This window comes from Cervus canadensis, chromosome 5 (assembly GCF_019320065.1).
Source record: "Cervus canadensis isolate Bull #8, Minnesota chromosome 5, ASM1932006v1, whole genome shotgun sequence".
Taxonomy (NCBI): domain Eukaryota; kingdom Metazoa; phylum Chordata; class Mammalia; order Artiodactyla; family Cervidae; genus Cervus; species Cervus canadensis.
Window position 1 is genome coordinate 20,604,435 of NC_057390.1, and position 23,968 is coordinate 20,628,402.

Consider the following 23,968-nt stretch of genomic DNA (forward strand, 5'->3'; position numbering starts at 1 on the left):
TTGAGCAAGCTCTGGGAGCTGGTGATGGACAGGGAAGCCTGGTGTGCTGCAGTCCATGGGGTCGCAAAGAGTCAGACAAGACTGAGCAACTGAACTGAACTGATATTCAAAGTTCCTAATTGCCTCAAACCACATCTACAGATTTTCTGATTATCTAGTTAAAAATGACATTATCTGTTTTTCAAACTCCTTTAATTTAGTTCCCTATCTATTTCCTGATATTGACTTTTTTTTTGACACACTCAGGCCAGTTTTTTTTGTAGAATTCTCATAATTTGGATTTATCTGTTTCTTCATGATAAATAAAATAAAAGGGGGGGGGGACCTTCCATATGCTATTTCATCTACCACTTATTCTTAAACCTCGACACTTTGCCTTCCTTCCTGTTACTAAGGATGAACCATTCTTGATCCTAAAAGTCAGTCCCTCTGTTTGTATATTGTATCTCAATTTGTTCAATCTCCTCAAGGAAATCATTCTAGCACTTATCCTCCTCTCTACATCATCAGTTTTTCACTCTCTTTTGGATCACTTCCACCAGCATATATACACGCTATGTAACATCTACCATATTTAAAAAAAAAAAATCCTCCCTTTGACTTTATATTCCCCTCAAGGTACTGTCCTATCCGTCTTCCCGCCCCTGCCCTTTACAGTAAAACTCCCCGAAAGTGTTCTCTAAATCATGTCTTTGTCGCCACTTTTTATCTTCTTCTCTCTGAAACACACTCTATATCAACTATACTATACCAAACAGCTCTTGTCTACCCACATTGCCAAATCCAGTGGACAACAGTCAGAACACATTTTCCTTTTCTTTTGGCCATGCTGCATGGCTGGTAGGATCTTAGCTTCCAACCAGGGATTAAACCTGGGGCCCTAGCAGTGAAAGTGCCAAGTCCTAACCACTGAACCACCAAGGGAACTCCCATTTTTCTTGACCTACTAGAAGCATTTTTTTATACAACTTGTATATCCCTTTAAAGTATCCAATCCAATCTGATTGGATAATCCCCGTTAAAACACCTTCCTTCCTTCCATCTGACTTCCAGAAATCAGCTTTTAGTTTTCCTCCTACTTCACTGGCAACTTCTCAATCTACTTTGTCTGATTCTCCTAACCTCTTTCAACCCTAAATCCTAGAGTGCCCAAGGGCTCAAAATTCAAACCTCTTTTCTATATCCTATCTCATTTAGTCTCATAGCTTTAAATAGTATTTACTCAGAAAGAACTCATACATTTATTTCTCTAGTTGAGATCTTGCTCTTGAACTCCAGACATGTTATTAAACTGTCTAGGACACTGCCACTGGGACAGTATCTTCTAACTGGTCTTCCTGCTTCCACTCATGGCCCCTTGCAGTCGATTCTCCACAGCACACTGAGGCAGGGCTGCCGAGTATGGACGCACAGACTGTACACTATGCAAAGGGTCCTGAAGCAGAGGAGGAGGGGACAGCGAGAGCTAAAATCCAATGTGTTCTCTGCTTGCCAAGACATGCATTCTGGAGCTATAACTGACCAGAGAGGGGGGCATTTTCTAATTCACATTCACCATTTTCTAATTCACATAAAAGGATATAATTAATGGCAGTAACTCTGGCCAGAGTGATTGATGACCGATACTCTCGCCTCAAACCCTTCAATGGCTTCCCATCTTACTCAAAGCAAAAGCCAAACTCCTTATAATAGCTTTTCAGCCATGGTACACAACTTGGCTCAATCTACTTCAACATGCTGACAAACCTCAAGGTTGGTGCTTGAAAGAAAGAACTGTGGTGCTTGGAAGAAGCTTTTCAGGTAGATAAGGTGCATCTGCAGAGTACATTTTGCAAAATGCTGGGCTGGATGAATCACAAGCTGGAATCAAGATTGCTGGGAGAAATATCAACAACTTCGCATATGCATATGATAACACTCTAATGCAGAAAGTGAGGAGGAACTAAAGAGTCTTTTGATGAGGGTGAAAGAGGAGAGTGAGAAAGCAAGCTTAAACCCAACATTCAAAAAACTAAGATCATGGCATCTGGTCCCATCACTTCATGGCAAATAGATGGGGAAAAAGTGGAAATAGTGACATTTTATTTTCTTGGGCTGCAAAATCACTGCAGATGGTGACTACAGCCATGAAATTAAAAGAGCTTGCTCCTTGGAAGGAAAGCTATGACAAACCTAGACAGTGTATTAAAAAGCAAAGACATCACTCTGCTGACAAACATCTGTATAGTCTAAGCTATGATTTTTCCAGTAGTCAAGTACGGACATGAGAGTTGGGCCATAAAGAAGTCTGAGCACCAAAGAATTGATGCTTTTAAACTATGGTGCTGGAGAAGACTCTTGAGAGTCCCTTGAACAGCAAGGAGAGTACATCAGTCAATCCTAAAGGAAATTAACCCTGAATATTCATTGGAAGGACTGATGCTGAAGCTGAAGCTGAAGCTTCAATACTGTGGCCACCTGATGCGACGAACTGATTCACTGGAAAAGATCCTGATGCTGGGAAAGATTGAAGGCAAGAGGAGAAGGGGATGACAGAGGATGAGATGGTTGGATGGTATCACTAACTCAATGGACATGAGTTTGAGCAAACTCCAGGAGATAGTGAAGGAAGCGCAGTCTGGCATGCTATAGTCCATGCGGTCACAAAATGTTGGACACGCTTAGCAACTGGACAACAACAAGGTATATCTGAACATGAGATGACTGACAAACAGAACAGATGTTTCTGCTTTCCTTGTCCCTTTCATGGTGGCAGCAGAGGTGGTCTTTTGAGAAGGTGTTTGTGAGATATTCTCACAGATATCTGTGAGAATATATATCTGCCCCATAGAGAATTTCTGTAGAATTCAATCCCATTATTTAAAATAGTTTTTCTACCAAACAGCTCCAGGCTGAAGATTGACACAGTAACTAGACTAGCTATTCTGCAACTATCTTAAGACAACTTTATGAACTGTGCTTTAATTTTCAAAGGTTATGTTAAAATCCCAATTCTTTTGATTACTCTAAAGATTATACGTTCCAAAGTATCCTTTTAAAAACTTGAATTTTGGGAATTCTCTGGCTGTCCAGTGGTTAGAACTCTGCGTTTTCACTGCAGAGGGCCCAGGTTTGGTAAGGGAACTAAGCCATAACAGCAAGCCACACAGCTTGGCCAAAAAAACAACTAAACAAATAACCACACACAAAGAAGAAAACCCCTTGGTTTTATGTGCTTAGTTCTTCTACAATAAATCATTTTAGTAACTAAATTTGATCCTACTGACAGAAGACAGATCAACGCATTCCTAAGGACCAGGGAGGAGTTCATTGCAAAGGGCATGGGCGAGTTTTGAAGAGCTGCTGGTTAGAGAAATGACTGCATTTGTCAAATTTTAGGGTGAGCTTTACTGAATGTAAATTACACTTCAATAAACATGATTTTTAAAACTCAAAAACAAAACAAAATCCTTATACTGGCCTATAAGATTCTACACAGCACAGCCTGGTGAATCTAACTGCCTAATACTTCTTACCCATCCATGCTAGCCATATGGCTTCCTTTCCATTCCCTAAATCTTCTTAAAACTCCCGCCTCAGGAACTGTTCACTTGCTATTCTGTCTCAAACGTTCTTCCCTCAGATAGATTCATGGCTTACTCCTTCACTTCTTTCGTGTCCTGGCTCAAATGACACATCAAGAGAGAAGTCTTCTCTGATCACTCCACAGAAAGGAGCAACCATTTAAAAATACCAGCAATCCAGTTTGGCATTTTCTATTCCTTTGTCCTTTATTTTTCTCCATAGTACTTATCACTTGACATATGATTACACCTTTGTTTACAGTTTTTATATGTCAAACCTCCTTCTACGAGCACCAGGACAGTATTTTATTCATTGCTGTGATTCTGGTCACTAAAACACTGTCTGGCTCACAGTAGCACTAAGTCAGTATTTCCTGCGTGAATGAACATCTAAGACCCTAAGAACCTATAAAGTAAGTGTTTTCAGGAAGAATGGAGCTGCATCTAACTCAGCAGTTAGGTTCTCAGGTCAGCAGCTAATGTGAAAATATAGCTTTAAATTATTCTGGAAGATTTCTTAAAAAGGAATCAAGTTTGAGATTGATATATTATCTTTCAGTATGTCCAAAAATGACCATTTTTCATTTAAAATGGAAAAAAATGTAGATTCTCTGGTTGCATACCAAGTGAAGTATTTGGTTATGATAGAGACTATGTATAAGAAATGTATATTTAAGAAATACACATTAATATCACATACTCAGTGCATCAAGAAGCTTAAACTATATAAAGCACTTGGACACTGAGACTGACAGGAATGAACACCTTCCTCTCTCATTATCCTGTTCATGATGGAGTTCAGATTCATTCAGTGGCAAGTTTAACTACTTAAATACCATTTGTTCTTCTTTATCTTTTTTTCCTGAATGCATACAATTGAATTCATTTAAATTAAAAGCCACATATGATGCAGTTAAACTTCAGCACTCACCTCTATTTCTAACCAATATTTTTTTTTTTTCTAACCAATATTTAGTTGGTAATTATTCCCACAAGAGTGTGTGTATGCCTGTGTTTATATACATAACTCTAAAGAAGTCTCGCTATCTCTAAAAATTTAAGTAAACACCTTAAAGTGCAAATTGAAAAACAATGAGATGCATAACATGCAGTAGAAAATCTTTACTTTCATTAAACATGTATTAGAATTATTGGAATTTATGCAGAGTACATCACGTGAAATGCTGGGCTGGCTGAATCATAATCTGAAATCAAGATTGCCAGGAGAAATATCAACAACCTCAGATAGGCAGAAGATATTACTCTTAATGGCAGAAAGCGAAGAGAAACTAAAGAGCCTTTGGATAAGGGTGAAAGAGGAGAATGAAAAAGCTGGCTTGAAACTCAACATTAAAAAAACTAAAGTCATGGCATCTGGTCCCATCACTTCATGGCAAATAGAAGGGGAAAGAGTGGAAGGAGAGATAGATTTTATTTTCTTGGGCTCCAAAATCACTTAGGACTGAAAGTAAAAGACACTTGCTCCTTGGAAGGAAAGCTACGACAAACCTAGAGAGTTGACAAAGGTGGTCATATACAGATGTGAGCTTTGGATCATAAAGAAGGCTGAGTGCCAAAGAATTGATGCTTTCAAAATGTGGTGCTGGAGGTAACTCTTGAGAGTCCCTTGGACTGTAAGGAGACCAAATCAGTCAATCCTAAAGGAAATCAACCTTGAATATTCATTAGAAGGACTGATGGTGAAACTCTAATGCTTGGCCACCTGATGTGAAGAGGTGACTCATTGGAAAAGATGCCAATGCTGGGAAAGATTGAAAGCAAAAGGAGAAGAGGCAGCAAAGGATGAGATGGTTAGGTAGTATCACCGACTCAAAAGGACATGAATTTGAGCAAACCCTGGGAGATAGGGGAGGACAGAAGAGTCTGGCGTGCTGCAGTCCATGAGATTGTCAAGAGTTGGACATGACTTAAGTGACTGAACAACAACAAAACAACGTTCACTAATTAAAAGTTGACTATGAGAGAAGCCTGGGCATGATATCTATCTCTGATCATCACATTAAGCTTCAGTAAATATTTGGTTGATCGGTTGGAAAATAGATAATTCATCAACTAAGCAGAAGGGATATAGCCAGATCTCATCTGGGGACCTTCAAACTACAATGCCTAAGAAATACTTAATATAATTTTCAATTACCCTCATCATTTCCAATATTTACTTTTCCATAATATTGATTATAATAACAATATTACACTCAATTTACAGTGTCATACAGAAGTTAAAGTTAAGCTCAGATTTCAATGCCCACCCCTCTCCCAAAGGTGTTATTTACCATCACACTTTTAAAAAAATTCACAAAGCGGGGGACTGCAAGGCTTTAAAATAAGAGGAAGAGTAACTTAGCCAGAATTACGTGGCATTTTCCCTCTTTGTCTTAATAACCATCTTTTGTCCCATACATCAAGAATTGATACTGTTTTCATATTTGAACATTTAATGAGTATAATAACCTGGATGAAAAAAAAAAAAAAATAACCTGGATGAATGCCTTGATTCACTGAAGATACAAAAGTCATCGCCATCATCCCAGATTCTACTTGATGCCTTTCTATTGCCACCAATACCACCGCCACTGCTGCCGCCCCCGTGAGATTTACTAGCATGGCTCCTGCCTCCTCTTCCTCCTCTGGAAGACCCTTTTCCACCTCCTTTCCCTGGCTTGCCTTTCCTTCTTACTGAAGAACTCATTTTCACCTGCAAGAGAAAAAAGTAATACAGACATCATAAAACCAGATAGGTGTAATAATTCTTTGTCAAAGTTAAGGATATAGCCTACTTCAAAGAAGAAAAACAAAAACGCACTCAAAGGGCCAGTTTAGAAGACGCATGAACAACATGCTTCACAAAAGATTAATAAGTACATCCTTCCAGGACTAATATTTAATAAGTTTCTCTGACACAAGTTTCTTAACCAGGAGGTGCATCAGAAACACATGGAGAAGTTTTCAAACCACACATGGGGTGTGTAGGGTCCCATGCTACATTCTGATTTGGTTAGGTCTGGCATGGGGTTTAAAAACCCTAGATATTTCATGTATTTAATATATGATTTGATAAATAAAATTTATATTTACATATATATTTTTAGAAACAGCTCTGGCTAAGAGATTGTGCCTGGAGGGGAGTAAAAGTGTAAAACTCTTGTATGCGATCTAAGTTAAGATGCTATCAGCTTAAAGTAGAATGTTATAAGATGTCTTACATTAGCCTCATGGTAAAAAACAAACAAACAAAAAAATTACACATTAAAAATCTATAGTAAGAAAGAAACTATAAAAGAATAAAAAATTTTTTTAAAATCTATAGTAGATATACAAAAGATGAGGAGGAAAAAAAATCAAAGCATACCACTATAGAAAATCATCAAATCATAAAGGAAGACAGCAAGAGAGAAAGAAAGAAACAAAAGATCTTAAAAATGCCCAGGAAACAACAATATGGCAGTAAGTCCTTACTTATCAATAATTACTTTAAATGTAAATGGACTAAATTCTCCCATCAAAATACATAAAATAGTTGAATGGATTAAAAAAATAAGACTCAACTACATGCAGCCTGCAAGAGAATTGCTTCAGCTGCAAAGACACACAGACTGAAAGTGAAGGGATGTAAAAGATAGTAAATGCACATGGAAACGAAAAGAGAGCAGGGGTAGCTATACTCAGACAAAATAACCTCTAAGTCAAACACTGTAACAAGAGACAAAGAAGATCATTATACAATGGTAAAGGGGTCAATTCATCAAGGGAATCTAACGATTATAAACATTTATGCTCCCAATATCAGAGCATCTAAATACATAAAGCAAATATTAACATAATTGAGAGGAAGTAGCCAGCAATACAACAATAATAGGAGACTTTAATATCACATTTTCAACAGTGGTCCGATCATCCAGAAAGATAATCATCCACCAAAAGAAAAATTCGACTTGAACTATAATAGACATACACAGAACATTCCATTCAAAGCCACATGAAATATTTTTCAGAACAGATCATATGTTAGGCCGTAAAACAAGTCTTGACAAATTTAAGAAGACTGAGAACAAATCAAACATCTTTTGTGATAACAATGGTATAAATCTAGAAATCAATAAAGAAGGAAAACTGGAAAATTCGTAAACATATGGAAATTAAATAACATGCTCCTGAACAACCAGTGGGTCAAAGACAAAATCAAAAGGAAATTTTAAAATATCATCAAACAACTGAAAATGAAAACACAACTTACCAAAAATTATGGGATGCAGCAAAAGGAGTTCTAAGAGGGAAGTTTATCACAATAAAAGTCTATGTTAATAAAAAGAAATGATCTCAAATAAACAACCTAGATTTACATCTTAAGGAACCAGAAAAAAAGAACAAACTAAGCTCAAACTAAGTCAACTAACTACACCCAAACTAAGTCCAAAGTTAGTAGTACGCATAACAGGAACACCAGAAGGATAGGAGAGAGAGAAAGAAAAGAACAGAAAAAATATTTAAAGAAATAATGAAAGAAGACTTATCAAATTTATTGAAAGACAATAACCTACACATACAGGAAGCTCTAAGGACTTCAAATAGGATAAACCCAGAGATCCATAAATAGACACAATACATAAAAATGCTAAAAGTTAAAGGCAAGAAGTCTTGAAAGCATTTAGAGAAAAACAACTTGTCACTTACAGATATAAACCCAGTAAGATGTGCTTTACAAAAAAATACTATAGGAATTTGTTTAAGCTGAAGAAAGTGACCCTAGATGGTAATCTGAACTCACACACACACAAAAAGGAGCACCCGTAAAGGTAAAGGTAACTATGTAAATACAAAACAAAATCAACCCCCTCAAAACCTACCAAACAGCGTATATCCATATTTTCTTCTTTCTTCACATAACTGATTTAAAAAGCAACCATATATAATAATATGTATATGATATAATAGTGGGTTTGTGATATGCATAAATGTAATGTATTTGCTGTAACAGAACAAAGCAGGTTGGTGGGAGCATAGATGGATTGGGTTAATAAAATGACTACAAATGGTAAAGTAATAACTGTAACAATGTACAGTTGGGGATGCAACCTAAGGTTTCACTGACAGATGAATGGGTAAAGAAAACATGGTAGATATACATAATAGAATATTACTGAGTCACAAAAAAGAATGAAATAATGCCATTAGCAACAATATAGATGAACCTAGAGATTATCATACTAAATGAAGTAACTCAGACAAAGACAAATATCATATGATATTGCTTACATGTGGAATCTTTACTGCAAAAAGGAGGGGAAAGGCATACAGCTATATGAGAGTAACATTTCTATATATTAGCAAAATTGAGTTAGTATAAATGTGAAGTTGACTCTGATATGTTAAGAGGTATACGACAAAATCCTTGAGCAGTCACTAAAAAGTAAACCAAAAATTAAAAAAAAAAATACTAAAGAAATTAAAATACTGCATTAGGAAATATTTATTGAATAATTTAATGCAAAAGAAAACAGTAAAGTAGGAACAGTGAAACAAAATAGACATGAGACATATTGACAACTAAAAGTAGAATAGAAAAAATAAATCCCCCTATACCAATAACAATATTAAATGTGAATGAATTAAACAATCCAATCAAAAGACAAATTATTAGTGAGTAAAAACAAGATCCAAGTATATGCTGTCTATCACTTTAAATTCAAAGATACAAATAAATGAAAAGTATAAGGATGGAAAAAGAGAAATCATGCAAACAGAAACCACAAGAAAGCTGCAGCAACTACGCTAATATCAAACAAAATAGACTTTAAAGCAAAAAAATCTTGTTAGTGATAAAGAAGAACATTTCATAAAGATAAGAGAGTCAATCCATGAGGAAGATGCAACAATTATAAATATTCTGTACTTAGTAACAGAGCACCAAAACACATCAACCAACAACTGACAGAAATGGACAGAGAAATACACAACATATAACAGCAGGAAACTGCAATATCCACATTCAGCTATGGTAAAAAAAAAACTACACAGAAGATCAATAAGGAAACAGAAGACTTGAAACACAGTAAAAACCAACTTGACCTAAGAGACCTACAGAACATTCTACCCAACAAAAAATACACATTTTTCTTATGTGAAGAAGGAAAATTTTCCAGGATAGACAATATACTAGCCTATAAAACAAACCTTAATAAATTTAAAAAGACAAAAATTTAAAAAGTATGTTTTGCAACCAAGCTAAAATGAAATTTGAAATCAAAAGCAGAGAAATAACTGGGAAACACAAATATGTAGAAATTGAACTAGGTCTCTTGATATTCCTTTCTTCAAAATCCTTTATAATTATACATATTTATTGTTTCTTTGATGTTTATCTCCCACCCCCCCCCCCTCAGAAAGCTCTCTGAACGCAAGGAGTATATCCATGTTGATTACCACTGTACCTCTAGCAGTGTACAGCAAATAACAGGAATTCAATATGTATTTGAGGAATGGCTGAGGGTTGAATAAATGATATGAGAATGGAGAGCCATTCATTTATTTATTCATTCCACAAATATTTATTGAACACTTATTAAGTGCTAGATTCTAGGGATACAACAGCAAAGACAACAAAATTCTTGCCTCATGAAGCTCATCCTCTAGAGATTAAGATGACAACAAACAAATATACAATATTAAGTGCTATGAAGAAAAAAAACTGAGTCTTTTTTCAGATAGAGTGGTCAGGTTAAGAGTGATCATCTTTCTGAGATCATATTTGAGCAGACATGTGAACATGCAAGAAATGAGTCATGAAATATTTGTAAAAAGAACATTCTAAGCAGAAGCAATAGTAGGTGAAAAGGGTCCAAGTCCAGAATAACATCTTCAATGCAGTGGGCTGAACAGTGAGGAGTCTTGTGGGTCTGCAACACAGTAAACAAAGGAGATGAGGTCAGAGAGCAGAGATGGCCATATAAGCCCTGGGAAGAACTTTGAATTTTATACTAAATATAACAGAAAGTCAATAGAGAGCAAAGGCAGAAGCCTGGTATGACTGACTTCAGTTCTAAAACAATTACTCTAGCTGCTATGTGAAGAATAAAACAACTGTAGGGAGGTGAGGAGAAACTACTCAGTTGTTTAGGTAGGAGATAAAAAACAAAACTAAACAGTGAGTTGGACTACAGATGGAACAAGTAGAGTTGAAAAGTGGCCATACAGTCTCAATGCATTTTAATGGTAGATGAATTAGATGAAAGGTGTAAGTGTCTAGAATTACTGTAAAATTTGAGGGCCTAGCTTAACTAGGTGAATAGGGGTTCTGTGTTCAGCCATGTGATCCGAATGGGAATGTGAAGTGAAGTTGCTCAGTCGTGTCCAACTCTTTGCAACCCCATGGACTGTAGCCTACCAGGCTCCTCCGTCCATGAAATGTTCCGGGCAACAGTACTGGAGTGGGTTGCCACTTCCTTCTCCAGGGGATCTTCTCGACCCAGGGATCGAACCTGGGTCTCCCACACTGCGGGCAGACGCTTTACCATCTGAGCCATCAGGGAATGGACAGGAAAAGATATAGGGAGTGTCACAAGTTCAGAATGGATGTTACACTGGAGATGCCTTCTAGACATTCAAATGGAGATGTGTAGAACATAGTTGGAAATATAAGTCTGCATGGAGGGGAAAGATTAAGGTTATTTCAGTTAATTCTGTAAAACTCCTAGACAGTAAATATTATTATCTGTATTTTATAGAGGAGGAAACTAGAGTACAGATAAATTACACGATTTGTCCAATGTCACTACTATAGAAGCAAAGCCTGGAGCTAGGGTCTGAAATAATCCCTTTGACCCCAAAGCTGAAATTGTTTCCCCCACACTTCCCTCTTACCCCCAAACATGTACTTTGTATCTTCAATTCAAAATTTAATGTTAAGCCAGCCCTGCTTTGACTTGTGCCTGGGCCCTAGTTTATAAAGGTGACTGAGTGCTGACAGAGAGAGATTAATACCATCAAAAGAAAAAGTTTAATGTTACTTATAGCTCTCCTAAAAAGGAGAGGTCTGTCTGCCTCCGTAGGTCATGCCAGGGAAGCACCTGTGTCAGGAGCAGGCAGAAAGGAGTAAGGCCACCCTGCAGCCTTTCTTGGTTTTTCCATAGGAAAGAAGAGGCCAGGCAGGGAAAACAGCTTAGGACTGGCTACTTTGAGTAATTCCCACAGGCTCTAAGGTCTAGGGCTTGTCCCTTGTTGCCTGGTACTTGGCCCTGGACTGATTTAGGGCAGGTGAACTACAGGCTTGGTAGTTAGACAAAGGAAGTTGTTGGAGGTAAGGCGGGCAGGATTGATTGGTGTGCATCTAAAAGGCATGCTGTCAGATTAATCGTTAATTAGCCAGCCCTGGGAATGGCAGTTTTTCCCTGATCAGGCAGGCCCCATAAGACGCCAAGACATCAGAAATCCATTTAGCCTGGGAAGATCTCAACTATCTTTATTCACCGTGGACATGAGAACCTAAGTTTGGCTCCCAGGAACAGAATCACCAAGCTGGGCGCTGAAACTGACCACAAACCACTCCCCTCCCAGGCAAATCTCTGACTAAACCCATATATCCAGCTCCTTGCAGATACCCAGACCTGGTACCTTTCTTCCAGCATACACCGTAGCCAATCCTCTCCCCAAACAGCCACCAACTGGAGATGGAGCTAAGACACAGGAAACGAGCCCGAGGCCCTCCAATTCAACCCTTTATCTCGCAGAATTCAGCTCCCCGGCCTCAGATGTACAACCCTCTGCTGTCGACACAGGCCAGGCCTGGTCGCAGGCCTAGGATCCTGCTGCTCCAGACTCACCGGCCCCTGCCAGACAGGCTGGATCCCACCGGGCAGGCAGTCCCCTCAGACCCTGCCCACTGCGGGAGAGGCTGACGGTGGAAAGGTCCGCACACTGACCACCAGGCAGACGCGCGGACCACGCACACAGACACACATCCCTCGTCCGCGGAAGGGGCGACCGTCCCGGGGTTGTAGCGCTGCTTCCCGGGCCACCTGTTCGGACGTGGCGCCCAGCGGCCAAGGGCCCTGCCTGGGCGCTGCCACCCACCCGGACCTTACCTGGAGCGGCTCCGCAGCGGCCCAGCTACAGCGGCACAGCCCTGGCGCCTTCTGATTGGCTCAACCTCGGACCCCTATTCGCTTCCGGGTGAGAGGTGCCTGGTCGCCCTAGCAACCATGTCGCACCCGGCGCTGAATTACGGCTTCCGTCCCTCCAGGCCACGGAGCTGGCGGCCCAGGGGGAATCGCAGAGTCCAGAAAATCTGTCCCGCAGCCCTGTGTCAAGTGAGTGCCCCATCCTCTCAACGTCTCTTAAGTAGAACTCGCAGTGAGCCGGCCCCTGGCAACTGCAGTAGGGATGGACAGATTTCCTGAGCCACGGGTGGGATGGGGGTACAGAGAGAGCCCCAGGAGCGGGAATCTGGAGACCTGGATTCTAGCTCTCATTCGGCCGTCGATTCGCTGTTGTGACACATTAGGCCAGCGCCAGCGTACTGCCAGTCTGCACCTCTTAGGTTCCCTTCTTCTAGCTCTAACATTCCAAAGTTTCGGGTGTGGAACCATTTAAGGGCAATTGACACACACACACACTACAGTAGGATAGACCAACACACACAGACACACACACACACACTACAGTAGGGATAGACCAACACACACACACACACTATAGTAGGGATAGACCAACACACACAGACACACACACACTATAGTAGGGATAGACCAACACACACAGACACACACACACACACTCTACAGTAGGGATAGGTCAACACAGACACACACACACACTACAGTAGGGATAGACCAACACACACACACACACACACACTACAGTAGGGATAGACCAACACACACAGACACACACACACCCTACAGTAGGGATAGACCAACACACACAGACACACACACACCCTACAGTAGGGATAGACCAACACACACAGACACACACACACACTACAGTAGGGATAGACCAACACACACACACACACTATAGTAGGGATAGACCAACACACACAGACACACACACACACTCTACAGTAGGGATAGATCAACACAGACACACACACACACTACAGTAGGGATAGACCAACACACACACACACTACAGTAGGGATAGACCAACACACACAGACACACACACACCCTAGTAGGATAGACCAACACACACAGACACACACACACCCTACAGTAGGGATAGACCAACACACACAGACACACACACTACAGTAGGGATAGACCAACACACACACTCACACTCTACAGTAGGGATAGACCAACACACACACACACACAGCCTTACAGTAGGGAGACCAACACACACAGACACACACACACCCTACAGTAGGGATAGACCAACACACACAGACACACACACACACACTACAGTAGGGATAGACCAACACACACACACACACTCACACTCTAAAGTAGGGATAGACCAACACACACACACACACACACACACACACTACAGTAGGGATAGACCAACACACACACACACTATAGTAGGGATAGACCAACACACACAGACACACAGACACACACACACACACTACAGTAGGGATAAATCCAACACACACAGACACACACACACACACTATAGTAGGGATAGATCAACACACACAGACACACTATAGTAGGGATAGATCAACACACACACACTACAGTAGGGATAGACCAACACACACAGACACACAGACACACACACACACACACACTACAGTAGGGATAGACCAACACACACACACACACTATAGTAGGGATAGACCAACACACACAGACACACACACACACTCTACAGTAGGGATAGATCAACACAGACACACACACACACACACACTCTACAGTAGGGATAGATCAACACAGACACACACACACACTACAGTAGGGATAGACCAACATACACACACACACTCACACTCTACAGTAGGGATAGATCCAACACACACACACACACACACACTATAGTAGGGATAGATCCAACACACACAGACACACACACATACACACTATAGTAGCGATAGACCAACACACACACACACTATAGTAGGGATAGACCAACACACACAGACACAGACACACACACACACACACTACAGTAGGGATGGACCAACACACACACACACACACACACACACACACTACAGTAGGGATAGACCAACACGCACAGACACACACACACTATAGTAGGGATAGATCCAACACACACAGACACACACACACACACTATAGTAGGGATAGATCCAACACACACAGACACACACACACACACTATAGTAGGGATAGACCAACACACACAGACACACACACACAGTACAGTAGGGATAAACCAACACACACACTCACACTCTACAGTAGGATAGACGAACACGCACACAGACACACACACACACTACAGTAGGGATAGACCAAGAGTGTTGGGGGGGCTCTAGGGATAGACCCAGAGAAGGCAATGGCAACCCACTCCAGTACTCTTGCCTGGAAACGCCCATGGAGGAAGTCCATGGGGTCACAAAGAGTCGGACACAACTGAGCACTCTCATTTTCACTTTTCACTTTCATACATTGGAGAAGGAAATGGCAACCCACTCCAGCGTTCTTGCCTGGAGAATCCCAGGGATGGAGGAGCCTGGTAGGCTGCCATCTATGGGGTCGCACACAGTCGGACACGACTGAAGCGACTTAGCAGCAGCAGCAGCAGGAATAAACCACACACTATAGTAGGGATATACACACACACACACACACAAACTACAGTAGGGATAGACCAAGAGTGTTGTGGGGTGTCCTAGAAGAGTCTGGGGATGAGGTGAGATATGAAAGGTTTGTCAGGTGATATCTTTGTTTTCCTTTATGCCTCTTTCTGGGAAAAATGTTCAACCTTGTATTCCAGTTCACTAATTTACTTTTCAATGGTATTTGTTCTGCTCTTCAGCCCTTCGAAAGAGGTTTATTTCAACAGTTCAGTTCAGCCACTCAGTCGTGTCTGACTCTTTGTGACCCCATGGACTGCAGCACACCAGGCCTCCCTGACCATCACCAACACCATCATCAACACCAGGAGTTTACCCAAACCCATGTCCATCGAGTTGATGATGCCATCCAACCATCTCATCCTCTGTCGTCCCTTCTCCTCCTGCCTTCAATCTTTCCCAGCATCAGGGTCTTTTCAAATGAATCAGCTCTTCACATCAGATGGCCAAAGTATTGGAATTTCAGCTTCAACATCAGTCCTTTCAATGAACACTCAGGACACATCTCCTTTAGAATGAACTGGTTGGATCTCTTTACAGACCAAGGGACTCTCAAGAGTCTTCTCCAAGACCACAGTTCAAAAGCATCAATTCTTTGGCGCTCAGCTTTCTTTATAGTCCAACTCTTCAATACATGACTACTGGAAAAACCATAGCCTTGACTTTATTGGCAAAGTAATGTCTCTGCTTTTCAATATGTTGTCTAGTTTAGTCATAACTTTCCTCCCAAGGAGTAAGCGTCTTTTAATATCATGGCTGCAGTCACCATCTGCAGTGATTTTGGAGCCCAAAAAAATAAAGTCAGCCACTGTTTCCACTAATTCCCCATCTATTTGCCATGAAGTGATGGGACCGGATGCCATGGTCTTAGTTTTCTGAATGTTGAGCTTTAAGCCAACTTTTTCACTCTCCTCTTTCACTTTCATCAAGAGGCTCTTTGGTACTTCACTTTCTGCCATAAGGGTGGTGTCATCTGTATATCTGAGGTTATTGATTTTTCTCCTGGCAATCTTGATTCCAGCTTGTGCTTCTTCCATCCCAGTGTTTCTCATGATGTACTCTGCATATAAGTTAAATAAGCAGGGTGACAATATACAGCCTTGACGTACTCCTTTTCCTATTTGGAACCAGTCTGTTGTTCCATGTCCAACTCTGTTGCTTCCTGACCTGCATACAGATTTCTCAAGAGGCAAGTCAGGAGGTCTGGTATTCCTATCTCTAGAAGAATTTTCCACAGTTTATTGTGATCCATACAGTCAAAGTTTTTGGCATAATAAAGCAGAAATAGATGTTTTTCTGGAACTCTCTTGCTTTTTCGATGAGCCAGTGGATGTTGGCAATTTGGTCTCTGGTTCCTCTGCCTTTTCTAAAACCAGCTTGAACATCTGGAAGTTCACTGTTCACGTATTGCTGAAGATTGGCTTGGAGAATTTTGAGCATTACTTTACTAGCGTGTGAGATGAGTGCAATTGTGCAGCAGTTTGAACATTCTTTGGCATTGCCTTTCTTTGGGATTGGAATGAAAACTGACCTTTTCCAGTCCTGTGGCCTCTGTTGAGTTTCGCAAATTTGCTGGCATATTGAGTGCAGCACTTTCACAGCATCATCTTTTAGGATTTTAAACAGCTCAACTGGAATTCCATCACCTCCACTAGCTTTGTTCATAGTGATGCTTCCTAAGGCCCACTTGACTTCACATTCCAGGATGTCTGGCTCTAGGTGAGTGATCACACCATCGTGATTATCTGGGTCATGAAGATCTTTTTTGTACAATTCTGTGTATTCTTGCCACCTCTTCTTAATATCTTCTGCTTCTGTTAGGTCCATACTATTTCTGTCCTTTATTGTGCCCATCTTTGCATGAAATGTTCCCTTCAGTTCAGTCGCTCAGTCATGTCCGACTCTTTGCAACCCCATGAATCGCAGCATGCCAGGCCTCCCTGTCCATCACCAACTCCCAGAGTCTGCCCAAACCCATGTCTATCAAGTCGGTGATGCCATCCAGCCATCTCATCCTCTGTCGTCCCCTTCTCCTCCTGCCCCCAAGCCTTCCCAGCATTAGGGTCTTTTCCAATGAGTCCACTCTTCGCATGAGGTGGCCAAAGTATTGGAGTTTCAGCTTCAACATCAGTCCTTCCAGTGAACACCCAGGACTTATCTCCTTTAGGATGGACTGGTTGGATCTTCTTGCAGTCCAAGGGACTCTCAAGAGTCTTCTCCAACACCACAGTTCAAAAGCATCAATTCTTTGGTGCTCAGCTTTCTTCACTGTCCAACTCTCACATCCATACATGACCACTGGAAAAACCATAGCTTTGACTAGATGGACCTTTGCTGACAAAGTAATGTGTCTGCTTTTAAATATGCTATCTAGGTTGGTCATAACTTTCCTTACAAGGAGTAAGCGTCTTTTAATTTCATGGCTGCAGTCACCATCTGCAGTGATTTTGGAGCCCAAAAAAAATAAAGTCTGACACTGTTTCCTCATCTATTTGCCATGAAGTGATGGGACCTGATGCCATGATCTTAGTTTTCTGAATGTTGAGCTTTAAGCCAACTTTTTCACTCTCCTCCTTCACTTTCATCAAGAGGCTTTTTAGTTCCTCTTCGCTTTCTGCCATAAGGGATACCAATGTTCCCTTGGTATCTCTAATTTTCTTAAAGAGATCTCTAGTCTTGCCCATTCTATTGTTTTCCTGTATTTCTTTGCACTGATCACTGAGGAAGGCTTTCTTATCTCTCCTTGTTATTCTTTGAAACTCTGCATTCAAATGGGTATATCTTTCCTTTTCTCCTTTGCTTTTTGCTTCTCTTCTTTTCACAGTTAAATTATTCATTTCCTAAATTGTTAATTATTTTTCATAAGTGTCTACTCCTTTCTCAAGGCTGCTGGACTCTCCCTTTCTGATGATGTTTAAGTCTTCTGCCTATTTTGTTTATTAACTCTGTTTCCTCAGAGGGGATGAGCTTCCAGTCTTTCTTAACTGGCACTCAGGTTAGTATTCCAGTTGAAAAGATCAGTTCTCTTGTCCCACCCATAGAGATTCTGATTCTGCAGTGTATAGTAGGGCCTAGCAACTTGTAAAGCATCCTAAGTGATTCTAATGCATGGGCCACACTTTGAGTAACATTCTAATAGGCTGTTGTTCTAGAAGTTATAGTTTACTTATCATCTCCAATATATGTTTTCTTCAGTATTGGAAAAAATTAGTTTCTAATGTTTTAATCGACTAAATGTCCCACAGCTTGAGGCATAGATTCCACTCCACCCACTACCCCCCAGTCCTGTGGCTTTCTTTTTTCATTTTTTACCTGTCTTTATTCCAATCTCATTCTGTTTGGACCCTACTCCTTCCCCCGCCTCTTCTCACTTACTATCTTTTTTTTCTATTTCTTCCTACTGCCAATTCTGAGATTGCTCACTCTACCTTACATCTGTGAAATAATCCATAGATCATATACCCAAGAGAAAGAAAAACATATGCCCATACAAAAAACTATACATGAATGTTTATAGTAGCATTATTCATTCTAGCCAAAACTGGAAACACTCAACTGACCATCAACTGATGAATGAATAAATAAACAAAATATGTTATTTTTGTACCATGGACTATTCAGCAATAAAAAGTGATAAAATACTAATACATGCTGCAACATGGATGAAACTTGAAGCTGAGTAAAAGAAGCTACTCACAAAGGACCACATATTGTATGATTCCATTTCTATGAACTGTCTGGATTATACCAGTACATAGAGACAGATTATAGATTATTGTTTGCCAGGGTCTGGGGGTGGGGTTGGGTAGGTTTTAGGGTAATAGAGAGCAACTGATAATATGTACAGGATTTCTTTTGAGAGTGATTAAAATATTCTAAAATTAGATTGTGGTGACAGTTATACAACTTGAGTATGCGAAAACAAATGAGTTTTGTATACTTTTAAAGAGTAATTTTTGTGATATGTGAATTATGTATTAATAAAGCTGTTAAAATACACAAATAAAAATAGATCATCTAGACAAAATTATTTATTTCCCCAGAACCCTACACTCAACTATGGAAATGCCAAGTAAACATGAATATAAAGTGAGTCTATTTGGTTTGCTCTTCCAGCAAATTTGTTATAGGTCTTATAACATAAAAATGTTTAAGTTTGAGACTTCCCTTATGGTCCACTGATTAAGACTTCACCTTCCAATGCAGGGGGTGTGGGTTTGATCCCTGGTTGGGAAGCTAAGATCCCACATGCCTCTCAGCCAAAGAACCAAAACATAAACCAGAAACAATCCTGTAACAAATTCAATAAAGACTTCAACAATTGTCCATATCAAAGAATAAAAAACTTTAAAAAATATTTGTTTATGTGATTTTTCTTAAATCTTTTAAAACAGCTCCTGAAGTATTTAAGATAAACTTTATATTTCCAAATGGAGACAAGTATGGTAAGCATATATTTCAATTACTTTTTTCTATATAGATGAAAATTAAATAGCTTAAGAGTGCAAAACTGAGACTGTCACACTTGATAAAAGTACTGTTGACATATTGACTCCATTAAATAAAATCACACAGAAATACTAATGGAGAGAAAAAAAGATACTAATGGAGGAACAGATTTTAAATCTTAAACTCTAAAGTTCAGTATAGACAGTGTGCCTTGGAAACCTATGGGAGGGCCATAGCCAGTGTCAGTCTTCCAGGCTCTTGAGTCTCAATGATTTAAAGGTCCATGGAGCGCCTCATCTTGGTGCTAGGAAAGCAGAGAGACCCACTGTGATGCAGTTCTGATTAAGGTTGAACATATTTTAATACTTAGTCAAACAGGGTTCCCGTTTATAATCTTCAGTATTTCTCTCTCACTTAGATGGGGACTGTACAAGAACATCTTCTGGAGTCATTGAGAGAAATGGAATAGGTATTCATACCACTCCGAATGGGATTGTCTACACAGGAAGCTGGAAAAATGACAAGGTATTATTATTGTTTTGAATTTTGACAGTGGATAAGTAACTCAGTTGGTTAAATGATTCCTGGCATTTCACCATTTCAAAAAACATGTATGAGTAGACCATGTAATAAAAATAACAAATTATTATATTTAATATATATGAATATAAGGAATAGTATGAAACTCATTCAGAGAGCTAATTGTCATCATCTTTCTCATTTCCTATTCGTTGAACAAACTAAACTCATTACATAATTTTCTCATTTAATCTTCATAGCAGCCTAATGAGTTCGATACCATTCATATTGCTGTTTTACAATTGAGGGAAATTCGGCTCAGATTTCTTGCCCAGCTAGTAAGTGATGAAACAAAAATATGTTCTTGGGTCTGCTTGAATACAAATTTCTGTCCTTAACAACTTCTTTGTGCCATTTCTGGGCTAACTAAACTGGTTGGCCTTTAAGATTTTTGATATATTCAAGGTATCTTGAGGAGCCCTGTTATTATCATTATGGACCTCCACGATGTTCAGGCGCCCCAGATCAGAAACACTGACTTTGTCAGCTTCACAGAGACAGACATACAAAGGACAATGATAAAAATGTTGTCTTATTTTTGTGGAAATAAAGGGTGATACAATGTTAGATTAAATAACTAAGTGGATGACAGACATATGTGTATACTTTTTAGAAATATACTAGTGAAACTGAAGATTAGTTACTGAGGTCATTTCCTCTGTTACAAACAGATGAATGGTTATGGAAAACTTGAGCATTTTTCAGGAGCAGTATATGAAGGACACTTTAAGGACAATATGTTTCATGGACTGGGAACTTATATATTCCCAACTGGGGCAAAGTACACTGGAAATTTCAATGAAAACAGGTGAGTTTAAAATAAAAAGTCACTGTAGTCTAAAAGATATTTCTCAGCATATTTGCCTAAAAATTTAGTTAATGCTAAATTTCTTTTATAATGTATTTAGTTAAAATATACTTATATTTTAGAAGAATTGTTGGATTATCATTTTATGGAAAAATGTTATGAGAGAGGCTAAGGCCATTATGAGCCTCCAAAACATATCATTCCTAGTGATAATCTATTAGATTTTTCATTTATTTCCTCTGACTCCTTTATTCCTATGGAACTTTTTGCAGTCATATTGGAAATGGAAAGTTTGTTGCAATTATTGAGAAAATTTAGGCCCAAAATTATTTTCGCTTGAAATATCTTGACAAGGTTTTTTTATAGTTTTAAATTTTATTTTATATTTTCTTCCAGTTTGAGATGTAATTCACATACAGCACTGTATAAATTCAAGGTATACAGCATAATGATTTGATTTACATATCATGAAGTGATTGCCACAATAAATTTAGTGAACCTTCATCATATCACATTGATATAAAGTAATAAAAAAAGAAAAATATTTTTTTCTTGTGATGAGAACTAAGGATTTACTCTCTTTTATGTATAACACACAAAGGTGTTAATTATATTTATCATCTTATACATTACATTCCTAATACTTTATTTATCTTGTATCTGGAAGTTTGTAGCATTTAACCACCTTCATCCAAATCTTCACCCCCACCCTCACACATCTTTATAAACTTAATCCTCACACCAAATACTATGTCATCCAGAGGTTTCATATTCATTTATAACTACTCCATTATTATTTCCAGAATTAAAAATGCAACCTAATTGTTATGAAGTGGTTGATATATATTGAGGCGGGTAGAAAAGGGTTCACCTGTTCTATTGCCAAGTCTGTGATGACAACATAAAAACTTTTCATGCTGATATTAATAAAGGGAGAAAACTCTAACCCATGGGATAAAGGTCTGGTTCTGTGAAGCGCATTTTCACCACTCCAAAGAGTCCAGAAAACACTAGCATAGAGCATAGCATCTCACACATAGTTGAAGATCAATAAACATTTGTTGAATAAATGAACTAATTAAGTCAGATAACCAATATAAACTTTTCATTTTGTGACTGTTTTGGTTTTGTCTAAACTAAGCATATGTAATCCTAAAATCTTAAAATACATAAAAATTTGTATAATGACAATGTTTGTTTGGAATAGTAGTATTTTTTTTTTGTAGGATATAAAAACAGGATGTCAGGTTTTAAATCAAAGTTTGAAAGCAGAATGATATAATTCTTCAGACATAGTATATTATATACTAGACAGTCTTATACCTGGACTGTAAATTTCTAGTCTTGTTAATGAACACACTTATTTTTTACTGTTGCAGGGTGGAAGGCGAAGGACAATATACTGATATCCAAGGACTAGAATGGTGCGGTAACTTTCATTTCACAGCTGCTCCAGGCCTGAGGCTAAAGCTCCATATGTAGATAGCCTGCATTAAAGTTTTAATGTGGTAATTGCAGCTTTTACTTGTAAGGAAAACAACTAAATCTGTCATCTGAAATAACTTCATACACTATCTAGTTACTTTTGCCAATAAAACCATCAGTCATTTACACCTTTTTGAACTTTCTTTTGATCATCTTATAATTAATTTAAAATAAATTATGTGGGGACTTCCCTGGTAGTCCAGTGGTTAAAACTCCATGCTTCTACTGTAGGTGGCGCAGGTTTGATCCCTGGTCAGGGAACTAAGATAGTACATGCCAAAAAAAAGAAAAGAAAAAAAAAAGAAATTATATGATTCAATTGAGAGTTTGTTTGTTCATTTTAATTTAAACTATGCAGATCTTGACAAAGTCAGTTTCCAATCCTGTACCTGAATTTTGTCATCTTTGAAAAGTATATCTGTGTCTTAAAGGAAACTATCAAGGAATGAAAAGACAGTTCACAGAATGGGAGAAAATACTTGCAAATCATGTATCTGATAAAGGTTTAGTTTTCAGAATATATACAGAACTCATATATAAATATACACAAATAAAAAGACAGCCCAATTTAAATATGGACGAAGGATTTGAATGGACATTTTTTCAAAGAAGATATACAAATGTCTGATAAACAAACAAAAAGATATTCAGCATCATTATTTTTTAGGGAAATTCAAAGCAAACCCACAATAAGATACCATTTCTCAATCACTAGTATGGCTATGTTAAAAACACATAATAATAAAGATTGGTCTGGTAGGAATGAAAAATGGTACAGCACTGTGAAAAACAGTTTCTCAAAAAGTTGATATATAATTATCATATGTTCCAGCAATTCCTAAGTATGCACGTTAAGAGAATTGACATGTATACAAATGTTTATAACAGCTTCATTCATATCAGCCCAATACTGAAAACCCAGATGTCCCTCAACTGATAAATGGATAAATAAAATGTGATATATCTGTACAATGGAATATTTTTCAGCCATAAAATGAATGAAGTACTGACATATGATATAGCATAAACCAGCCTTGAAAACGTCATGCTAAGTGAAAGAAGCCAGTCACAGAAGGCCACATATAATACTTTTATGTGAAGTATCCAGAATAATTAAATTCATAGAGACAGGAAGTAAATTAGTAGTTGCAAGGGAGGGAGGAATTGGGAGGCATTGGGTTCCTCCTTGGGGTGATGCAAATGTTCTAGAGTTAGTAGTTGTGCAACTTGCAAATGCAAAAAACCCCTGAATTGTTCATGTTAATATTAAAAGGGAAAATTTTATGTATG

The 23,968-nt window shown here is 38.8% G+C and overlaps 2 protein-coding genes across 5 annotated transcripts in view; one reads left to right on the forward strand and one right to left on the reverse strand.

The window, feature by feature from the left end:
• The window catches only part of DHX57 (DExH-box helicase 57), a 59,189-nt gene extending 46,459 nt beyond the window's left edge, over positions 1 to 12,730 (reverse strand). For 2 of the 4 annotated variants that reach the window (XM_043468370.1, XM_043468371.1), the window contains exons 1-2: positions 12,401 to 12,645; positions 6,062 to 6,279 (exon numbers count right to left, since the gene is read on the reverse strand). In XM_043468370.1, the coding sequence (XP_043324305.1) occupies positions 6,062 to 6,273 (212 nt within the window). In that variant the 5' untranslated portion in view covers positions 6,274 to 6,279; positions 12,401 to 12,645. The other 2 variants (XM_043468368.1, XM_043468367.1) reach the window with 2 other exon arrangements.
• A 39-nt stretch (positions 12,731 to 12,769) lies between these two features.
• MORN2 (MORN repeat containing 2) lies at positions 12,770 to 22,804 on the forward strand. The gene is made up of 4 exons (XM_043468378.1): positions 12,770 to 12,886; positions 20,225 to 20,331; positions 21,057 to 21,193; positions 22,573 to 22,804. Exons 3-4 carry the CDS (start codon positions 21,057 to 21,059, stop codon positions 22,673 to 22,675), a joined length of 240 nt encoding a protein of 79 aa, XP_043324313.1. The 5' UTR covers positions 12,770 to 12,886; positions 20,225 to 20,331; the 3' UTR covers positions 22,676 to 22,804.
• The last annotated feature ends 1,164 nt before the right edge of the window (positions 22,805 to 23,968 follow it).

Bases quoted from the DNA above. Each gene is read 5' to 3' on its own strand.
- MORN2 (XM_043468378.1), top strand. From the start codon at position 21,057: ATGAATGGTTATGGAAAACTTGAGCATTTTTCAGGAGCAGTATATGAA. The intron at 21,194-22,572 runs GTGAGTTTAAAA...TTACTGTTGCAG, and splicing joins GGAAATTTCAATGAAAACAG to GGTGGAAGGCGAAGGACAAT.